Source organism: Lactuca saligna, chromosome 2 (genome assembly GCF_052625555.1).
Source record: "Lactuca saligna cultivar CGN05327 chromosome 2, ASM5262555v1, whole genome shotgun sequence".
Classification (NCBI taxonomy): Eukaryota; Viridiplantae; Streptophyta; class Magnoliopsida; order Asterales; family Asteraceae; genus Lactuca; species Lactuca saligna.
The window spans coordinates 72,704,922-72,715,767 of NC_136418.1; the positions used below are offsets into that span (position 1 = coordinate 72,704,922).

At 35.0% G+C, this 10,846-nt stretch overlaps 1 protein-coding gene across 1 annotated transcript; it reads left to right on the forward strand.

Annotated features, from left to right (window-relative positions):
• The first annotated feature begins 3,482 nt into the window (after window positions 1-3,482).
• Window positions 3,483-8,856, forward strand: LOC145031070 (coiled-coil protein). The gene is made up of 7 exons (XM_078979543.1): window positions 3,483-3,808; window positions 3,901-4,035; window positions 4,766-4,845; window positions 5,606-5,869; window positions 6,419-6,580; window positions 7,527-7,616; window positions 8,508-8,856. The coding sequence occupies exons 3-7, from the start codon at window positions 4,773-4,775 to the stop codon at window positions 8,702-8,704; spliced, it is 786 nt and encodes a 261-aa protein (XP_078835669.1). The 5' UTR covers window positions 3,483-3,808; window positions 3,901-4,035; window positions 4,766-4,772; the 3' UTR covers window positions 8,705-8,856.
• The last annotated feature ends 1,990 nt before the right edge of the window (window positions 8,857-10,846 follow it).

Consider the following 10,846-nt stretch of genomic DNA (forward strand, 5'->3'; position numbering starts at 1 on the left):
TGCTTACAAGGGAGTCCTGTTAATTCCCACTTCCTACAACTGCATACTCTTTCAACCATATCAACAACATGTTGATCCTGCCATGGCCCTTGCACTTGGTATTTATCTGACCCATTCCACCTAACTGTGTACTGAGATGCCCAATTCACATTCTTCTCCATGATCTTTGTTGCAGATGGGGTTAGTGGACCAACACACTTCTTTTGAACCTTTATGACATTGCATATTCTTTTCATCATATACTCCCTAATGTACTCCAAGCAGGATATCATTGGCTTGTCCCTTCCCTCAATCAATTTGCTATTAAAAACTTCACAAAGATTATTCAGAAGCATATCTGAAACTGCTCTGCCTGAAAACACCACAATATTGTCAAGATCAAACATATACTAATACAAAAGGATCAAACATATACCAACACAAAAGGGTAAATTTGGAAGTTGAAGTATATACCTGTGAAGTGGCTTCTTGCCCAATGTTGTGGGGGAATCTGCTTCAACCAATTATAAGCTTCTACATCATATGAGCTGAATTGATGCATCCTATGATTGAACTCTGGTACTGTTGTTGCTGTAGCACAATTCCACAAGTGTTCTTTGTACTCATTAGTTCTCCATGTTTTTCTCATATTGTCATGTATATGACTAAGGCAAAACCTGTGCTCAGCACATGGGAACAACTGAGAAATGGCAGTCTGCAATCCCTGTAAAGGAATTAAAACATAGTTAATATAGCACATCCAAATATGTCAAATATAAACAACAAATTACAAACCTTTTGTCTGTCACTTATAAATATGAAGTTTGAGTTTGCATATAGGTCCAGATCATCTGCAATACACTCTAGAAACCACTTCCAACTGTCAGTGTTCTCAGTCTCAACAATGGAATAAGCTAGGGGGTATATTCCATTGTTGGAGTCTACCCCAACTGCAGTTAAAATTTGTCCTGGGAAAGGGCCCTTCATAAATGCCCCATCAAAACCTAGAAAATCCCTCAGGCAAGCTCTAAAGCCCTTTTTCATTCCACCCAAACACACGTACATCCTTTTAAACCTTCTTGAGGTAGCACTTAGGTTGGGTTCTGAATCAAACTCTAACTTCACAGTGGTTTCTGGATTAGTAGACTGCAACTCCAGGATGTAATCTCTAAGAACATCATATTGCTTTTTGTAATCACCCTGGACAAGTTTTTTTGCAGTTGATTTGGCCCTGAATACCTTGTGAATAGAGAATCCAACTTGATAATCCTTTTGAAGTTGTTCTTGAAGAGCTCTGACTAGGATTGTTGGGTTGGATTCAATCTGGTCCATTATCTGCTTAGAGATAAACTTTGCTGTTGCAGATCTAACTTTTCTTGTCTGGAGGCATTTATGTTCGTCGTTGTAAGTTTTTATGAACCAATTACTATTTACATCCGACCTAGAACCTTGTATCACCCAAGGACAAGGGGTAGGTTCACCGACATGACCATCATTAAAGGCTACAGTTCCTTTACAAATTGCCCTTAACCTCATTTTGTCGTTTTTCACAAAGAATATATTCCTTCTTGTTTCCAGTGCATGCAATTGTATCTTTTCCTTTAACTCCTTCTTATTTTTATATTTTTGTCCTATCCTAAAAGTTACCTTGTGTATCTCACCTTGAGAGCACCTAGTCTCCTTCCCCAATTCCTTTATTACAGCTCTTCTTTTCCTATCTATATCAGAACCCTCATCCAATGAATCCCATTGATCATTATCTATAACATCCAACTCTTCATTGACCTCATCACTGTCATTCTCTCTATGCTTTGGTAATCTTTTTTCAAGAAATTCTGCTTCAAGATCTATATTCATGTAAAAATCCCTCATGTCTACTTCTACATCAGGGATGATGTTGTCTTCATCCACCCAGAAATCACTATCATCACTGTCCTCACTCTCATCACTTCTTTCAGTATTGTCTTCATCAATCTCTATGTTATCTTCACTTCCATCATCAACTGCAAAATCTCTCATCTCTACATTCTCATCATTCATTTCATTTATGTCATGATTCTCTTCTTCAGTGACTTCCTTATTAACTGTATTTTCCTCACCTTCATGAACCTCATCATCTACATTCTGTTCATTAGACTGTAAAATCTGTTGGTACAATCCAATATCAAAGTCATTAGCTGCCTCATCAAATTCATTAAATCCCTGGTTAATATCATTACATGCCTCATGAAATTCATTAAAATCCTGGTTAATATCATTACATTCCTCATCAAATTCATTAAATCCGTGGTCAATTTCATTATCTGCATCATCCTTATTCCCACCAATCCTATCAACACTAACATCATCCATCACCAATTTCTTAATACATGATGACAATGGTTTGTCCTTGATAAATTCCCTTTTCTTATTATATTCAGGGGATATTGACAAGGCTAAAGCAGCTTCATTTGCTATCACAGGTGGTATGCATGTTTGTGGCATGCCACTGGGTTGGTTATTAGTTGGGGGGTTTGATGTTCATCGATCTCCTCTAATTGCTCAATAATAACTTTTCTTACAGGTTTAGGAGCCATAAAGTAAGTAAGCAAGTTAGTAATACCATGCTCAGTGTAAACCCTTATCAGTTTATGCTCCTTCACATACTGGGAAAGATTGAGGACATCATCATCATTTCCTAGGGCCCGTAGCCCAAAATGCATGTCTCCCTTTGGCACTCGAAAATGATAGTAGATAACTGGAGGAACTGAGTATCCTAACCCTTTCATAATCGCATCCATCTCGTGAATAGAAAACTCTTCTATATCCACCATATCTACATACGTCACAGTACCCTCAATGTAGTTGACATTTGGAAACTTTGTGAACTCACCTCCATGCTGTAGCTTGATGGTAAACAATGTAGGGTGTCCATCTTCAACACAAGAGCAAAAAAAAAAAGTTCAGAAGGTATGATTTCTTGTAAGAAAATCAACAAAATGATCAAAAACAAAATTACGTACCATAAACCACCCTTGGGTCGAATGACGTGCTTGACAACCTTAAGTGCCACATTGGTATATGCATTCACTACGAAACTCGCCTGATTGAAGCTATCAACCTTGTTAATCAGTTTAGGGTTCTTGATCCTCAGTCAATGAGGAGGGAAATTGTATCGACTCATGGTTTTTAAGGACTATAAATGTGAATTAGGCTCGATATTATCCGTATGGCAATGCATACATACGAACTCTCCTTTATTAATATAAAATAAAGGGCATAAATAGGGAATGACCAAAATACCCCTAATTTGACTAGTCAAACATAACTTAACAGAGGGAAACAAACGGAAGTTAACCCATTGGACCAAATATGCAAGAAAATGGAAACTTTGGACTTGTGGTGCTAGCCAAAACTTTTTTGAACCAAAGTGGCAATTTTGTGTAAACTACAGGGACCATTTATGCAGTTTTGTCTAATAATAATAATAATAATAATAATAATAATAATAATAATAATAAAACATGGCAAGCGGAAAAACACGCCGAACCTTGTACGCCTTTTTTTTCTCTCCTTCAACTGAACTGCGTCTGCCTCCATCGAAGCTCTCGGCGACCCCCATAGGCAGCCACCGGCCACCTTCGAAAAAGAGGGGACCCCCTGTTCTCCTTCAAAAGATCCCAGCAGATGTGATCGATTTCAAAAGAGGGGGAGCGACACACATAAAAAGTCTTGGATTCGAAGTGAAGAAGGGGAACTATCCAGCCCCTGTTCTTCGAATTCCTGTGGGGTGAAACACATCATACACGCACCTGCCGGGAACAATCCATCCCCTGTTATTCGATCTCAGGTTTGATTTTATATTTGGTTTGGTTGAAAACAAACCCCAAAATGTTTGGTGGCGTGGAGTTCTTGATAAAAACAAACCCCAAAATGTTTCAGGGGCGTCGTTTTCCTCAGGCTTATAAAATACGAGAAAATCTACGAGATTTTGGTGGCGAGTTCAGAGTAAACGAACGATCCCTAACCTTGGTCCCAAGTTCAGACGCCAATTCAGTTGAATTCAATAGCGGATAGGTAAACCCCCTTAATGAGCAAGATTAGTATAGTGTTTGTTGTATTTGTGTAGTGTGTGTGTGTGCTCTATATGTGCCTGTGCTGAATCAAAGGTTGAGATTAGAATAGCAATGTAAGAATTGGGGACTTAAACTGTGAACAACAATGGAAGGACCGCAGGATTGCCATGTCAGCCCAAAACTCCCCGTTAACGCCATGTTGGCTTGCCATGTGGATTATGGGATGGTAACTAGTTTTACATTCAAGTTGGCATAAATGAAATAACTTTGCAAACTTCGGGCATTAATGCACATAAAACTGGACTTAGGGTAAAACAGTCAATAATTGACAAACTTTAGGGCTTTGTGTCAATATCCCTATTAACAACTAACATTTCTGTGAGGTGTAGAAATATTGTGCATTCTGTCATTTAATAATGGCAGCTTGTACATGTATTTATACTAAAAAATGTAAGGATAAAGATATAGGCATATAGCTAAAATAACCATCTAATAATCATCTATCAGGAGTATCTTTAACTGTATAATAATTAATTACCAAAGCTAGTTATCTAATAATTGTGATTATCTAACAATTTCATTATAAATATTCACCCTTTCCAGTTTTTGTTACTTTCTTGATAAAATAATCCATGGGCACACATATGTGAAACTTTTTTCCTGTAATCCCATTGGCGTTAGAATGCTTCACTGTTTTTTGATCATTGATGTTGATGCTGGCTCTTTTTCAGTGAATCAATGAATATGGAGGCAAAAGAAGACTACCATTCAAATAATGAGGCTTCTTCATGTAATGACAATTCAGAAGATGGTATGAACTTGGTCACTTAATTATTTACATGTCAGCTTATGAACATTGAGTTTTTGTACATTCTAGAGTCATGGTTTCTTAGTGCTATGATTCTGGCCAAAGCAGGAGTGAAGATTAAGCTACTCTGTAGCTTAAGACATGCAAAATCATATAAATCAAGAGACTTATCTATATATATATTTATTTATTTATTTATTTATTTATTTATTTAAAAGAGCTGTAGATTCCAACATGATAGCAAACACAATTAGCTTCTTGTACCTTTTTGGTTTATTTGTCAGTGATAGGGAAAGGAAATATGAAATTAATACCATGATCATGTTTGGTTGGCTTGTAGGAATGGAATGAGTTTTTTTACGTTATAAGTAAATACACTAATTACGTTCAGCTCTAGTCTATTATAGTTTACATATAATAAAAATGAGTTATCACTATGATGCAGTGTTTCATTCCATTCCATGATGGAATAACTAGGTGATGGATAATAAACAAAACGAAAGTAATTACATTCCTTTAGAAAACGGTTCATTCCATTCCTTCCTTGACACAAAACTAACAACGGAACGGAATGAACCATTATGATTCCATCCTACCAAACATTTGTCGTTGTTTAGTAGTAGTATCATAAGCTTACATGAGAACAAGTATGTTTGTTAATATTGCCATGAGATGGTTTTAAAGTTGATTCTATCTTGGTTTTTATGCTATGAATTGATGTATGTATTATATTATATTATACTGTGGGAATGGAATTTTGCAGACTGGGAAGCTGTTGCAGATCGTGCTCCAGATGAGTTGCTGTCTGCAGAAGTAAATTTATCAAAACTGAGACTTGAAGATAAAAAAGATGAAGCTCCCCTCCCTACTGCAAGGCGTGGGAGGGGCACATTTTCATATGAAAAACATGGCTTGTATTTGTACAGTGATCAACAACAATCTTCTTCTTCTATACAAGATGATGATTCACTAAATCAAACTACATTTACATTGCCTACTTCTCAAGGACATCAACCCACAAGAGACTGTAACTTCCTTATTGCTTTGCTTAATCAATTACCTCTCTCAGTAAAGGAATTTTAATTGATCAAACTTTTACCAAAAACAAAAAGCTTTACTTTTATTGATTTGGTTATTATATCTATAGCATTCTGTTTTCATTTCTTCCTATTACAGCATTCATTGTACTTTAAAAAACTCTACCAATCTCATCCAAATACAAAGTATTCCCTACATTTTTCAAAGAAAATAACTGCTATGAATATGATTAGGTAGATTTTTTCACAAGTATTATGAAACACTTCAAAAAGGAGTTTTCAACCTTGGGCTGCTCTGCTGTAATTGAATTAAATGAAATTAGGATGCTAAAATGAATAATACACAAATTAAAATAGATCAGAAAGTATGCTACTGTTTCTTGCATTTAACCCAAAAAAGAAACGATGCAGTTTTAACATTGATTCATGTGTCCACGTTTGATCAAGAGATGGAAATATAGTAGTCATTAAGGTGAGTTAAAAAAAAAAGTGTTATAATGCATAACAAGCTTATTTTTCATTTTTTTTAATGATTTCAGTAAAATATGGTACTCGACATGCTCTTGTTCTTGAAGGCTTCCAAGCAAATATGAGTACAAGTGGGCTAGAGAATTTGTTGGACAAATTTGTTTCTCATGATTTTGTGATACGTTGGGTTAATGATACCACTGCATTTGCTGTCTTCAGAACACCAGCAATTGGTATGCTTAATTAATGTTTTAATATATATATATATATATATATATTTCTTTTTCCTTTTATCTTAAGTGTTGTTTGGATAAATGATTTCTCTAACAGTATTTTGAGAAAAATGATGAAACGATTGGTAGAAATGAGGGAGAATTTGTAATAGGTTAAGACTCTATGGGGAAAGTTTAGGGTGTGTTTGGTTGCGGAAATCTGTTTTCACAAAAAAGAGTGGAGTTTTCAGTAGAAAATTTTTAGAAAACGCATTTGATTGAGTTTTCATTTTCCATTTTAGATAAATTAGAAAACATGTTTGCATGAGTATTTTTTTATTGGTTTTCATTTTCCATTATTTTTTTTGTTATTTTAAATAGTATAGTACAATATTTATCATATTATAGAAAACTTTTGGAATTGGGAAAGTGTGGAAAACAATAATTGTTAGTTTTCCAAGTTACTTGTAAATTGTAATTTAGAAAATTGGAAATATCTCTTTACGTGGAACATTTTTAGAAAAAATAATAAACCAAACACGTTTTCAGAATTTTCATTTTTCTTAGAAAAATTCTGGAAAACAAGGGATTTTGGTACAACCAAGCCATTCCCCGACTTTCTCTATTAAGTTGTTATTTCTATATTAAGTCTAGAAGATTCGGCCATAAAAAAGCTTGCTACATTATGCATCGATTTGAGGAAATAGAATGGAAGGAAAAAAAATAAATAAGGGAAAATTTTAGGACTCAATGGGGGAAAGTCTGCTTTCCCTCGACTTATTTTATTAAGTACATCTTTGTTCATTAAGTTAAAAAAAAACTTATGTAGCTTATCAGATTAATTCATTGCACATCTTTTACATGATGAATGGTATATATGGTTAGAGCGAGCAGCATAATTGAATTTGGAATTTGGAAGTTGGATGGTGGTTGTTATTTAAGGATATTGTGATGTTGGGTTTTGCAGCTGTTGAGGCATGTAAGTTGATTAAGTGTTCATTCACAGTTCGTGTACTTGATGAGAATGATGTACTCCTAAGCTCCATTCCAGAAAAAGGTAATTATAAAATTCTGAATTCTTACCCACAATATTTTGCTTTTGTTTTTTCGATGGGTCATGGGTGAGGAGATTAAGGTGCATACATTAACCAACATAGTTTTTCAATGAAGACTAAAGGGTCTGTTTGTTTGTTTGGAATTGAATGGAATGAATCTTCTGTATTATATTTTATTTAAGAGGTAATGAGGTATAGTCTTTAGCATTTGCAAAACTGATAAATTAAAACTTTATTAAAACCCAAGTATGATTATAAATTACAATTTTGGTACCTGAGCAATGCTTTGATTTTTCCAATTTTCGTCCTAAGTAGTTCTCTTGCAATTTTGATTGTTTTTTGAAGTTTTTTGGCCCGTTTCAAAGTAAAAAAGACAATTGCTCTGGGATGGAAGTTGCAATTTACTTTGAATAGTGACCAAACCAAAAAGTCAAAAGAAGAGAACTTTTTGGGCAAAAATGAGCTATGCTCAGGGATCAAAACAAATAATTTTTTTTAGAGTAAATTACTGAAATCGCCCTTATGGTTTGGTCAAAATTGCACGTTTGGTCCCTAACTTTTTTTTTTTTGCACTCGGATCGTCCCTGCGGTTTGATTTTGTTGCGTTTTTCGTCCAAATGGACGCAACAAAATCAAACCACTGGGATGATCCGAGTGCAAAAAAAAAGTTAGGGACCAAACGTGCAATTTTGACCAAACCATAGTGCCGATTTCAGTAATTTACTCTTTTTTTTAGTTAATTTAGAAAATACTACTGTTTAAGGCATGAAAAATGAGAAAATGGAAAAAATGAAATTCCTTAAAGATTGGTCCATTCCACCCACAAAACGAAGCAGCAGTTTTACATGTTTGTTTCTGAAGAGAGCCAGTTTTGGTTATAAAAATGTTGACAGATTTGGAGCCACCTCGACAAAGGCCAAAAACATCAGCAAGAACTGCCCAAAGGTTAATTGCTCATGGAATGGGACTCAAGTTGCCTTCCACAAGTTTCACCCAAAAACAACTCAAGGAACAAGAAGCAGCCCGAAAGCAACGCATACTTTCCAGACAGAATCTCAAAGATGATGCTTGGGGGGGACCCACCGACTAAATGTTTTCTTTCTTTTACCTGCTGGATTTTAATATCTGAATCTAATCACGGATATTATTAGTATTATTATTATGGATTCAAATGTTAACCTACACAACCTATAAATTTTATAGGGGATAAAATGCCATCCCAATCAACGGATTTAAACAAAACTTATTGTTTCATGTTTCAAGTTTCTGTTTGTTTCGACTTAGAACCTCGCACCTAACAGCAAGTACTTCGAAATCAGTAAGTTGTCCGGGACCAAAAAGCAATTCGCATCCATGTAATTCGCACCCAAATAGCTTTCGCATCCACAAGTTGTTTGCAACGTTATACTTCGTTGTTCGCATTCGTTTATTGACTGTGAGTCATTGCGATCATTCGCATTGGTTCGCATCCAGTCACAACTTGGATCTCTTGCACACTCAATATCTCATTTGCTATCAGGATCCCATTCACACTCAACACTCATCTTGTAATGTATTTCGGAATTTGAACTCATCTTGGAGTTGGGATGAATTTTGGAATTCGGATTGTAAACTTGTATTCTCATCACTGAGACCATTTGATAAATTGTTGAAATATGATAAGACATATATTGTTGGCTTTAGATCCCACAATGTAACGCTGATGCAATTATGATATTTTAACACAAACTCTATTACCTAAGCTCATTTTTTTAGTTTGCCTGTTCGCAAGGTGATTGATTATGTACCAAATGTTTATCTTTCATTTATGAATTGTTTTCTCTTATGTATTTATAAGATGATGACCAATGAGGATCTTGAATCATTTCTTTTTAAAGCTAATCACCAAAATTACCAGAAGGCAACAAGTCTATCATAAGAATAGTTGATCATAAAAAATATCATATTAAATCAAATCATTTATAGAGTAAATTTCATGCTGGATCCGGAGGTTTGTTTAGTATAACACATTAGTCAAAAGTTGGTGATTGTTGCAAGTTTGGACCCTAAAGTCTAAAGATGGTGGGTATGGCTTTATGAAGGAGTCTAGACGGGGCATGTGAAGGAGTATAACACATGCATGTTGGAAGACCGACCCACCATGTCTTTACCATGTAAGATTATTGGGGTCTTAGAATATCAATTAACTTGGATAATTTCTATGACTGTGATTGCAATCATTTTCCAAAATCTATGATTTCGACCCTTATGTCTGGGATGTCACGAAATCCAATTTAGGATAATCTAAGAAATGTAATTTTGAAAATCAGGCCACTTTCAAAATCAAAACACAGAAATATACATTGCTGTTCTGTGCTCTATAGAGATAGAGAGAAAAAAAACATACTTTTCATGTATATGAGTTCCAACCCTTTTTTAGACCAAAGAAAGGTTCTTATACTAGAGGGAAAATAAGTTATGTCGGTTGCCTCCAGATTTGGCGCCAAAAACTATCGTTAGTAGACATAGCTAACACTTACATCATCAAGATGTCATCATAAGAGTTTTGACGGGAAATTGCATGGAGCCGTGTAAAATTTGTTTAGGTTTCAGGGTGTTGCCCCTAGACCCCACCAAGGGGTGCAGCCCCTTGGAACTCTTCACCTAGGAGCGTTGCCCCCAAACCCCCCGTATTCTCGAGTTCATAATTATCACACCATGTGTGCACCCTCACATCTCCAAGTTCGGTTAGTAGATGAAGCTCAACCTATCTCATTATTAATAATAATTACACCAAAATATGTTGATAACACTAAAATCACCAACATACCAGTACATTAAAGAAGCCCAAATTAGGGAGAGCATATCAAGAGAAACGAAACGTTAGGAAGAACTAGTTTTACAATGCCTACTTTTCTTTTTAATTTAAAGAAATTATAAAAAAAATATAAATAGATGTCCAATCTTCTTGTTTTTATAAGAAACTTTTATCAATTATCTATTAATTTCAACCCTATAGAACATTTTATAAGTCTGAATAGATTCATTAGAGAATACATGTGTGTACTTTCATCTTCAAGATCAAACGACGAGTCTTCATTTGATAATAGATATGCACATAATACTTATGTTTTGTCAACAATTACCCAAACTACATAACTTCTTTTTTCATGATACCTTAAGTTCAAACGTACCAATAATTATAATAACTTGGGTAGACAAAGATCATGAAGTTGCACATAACATCTTCTGC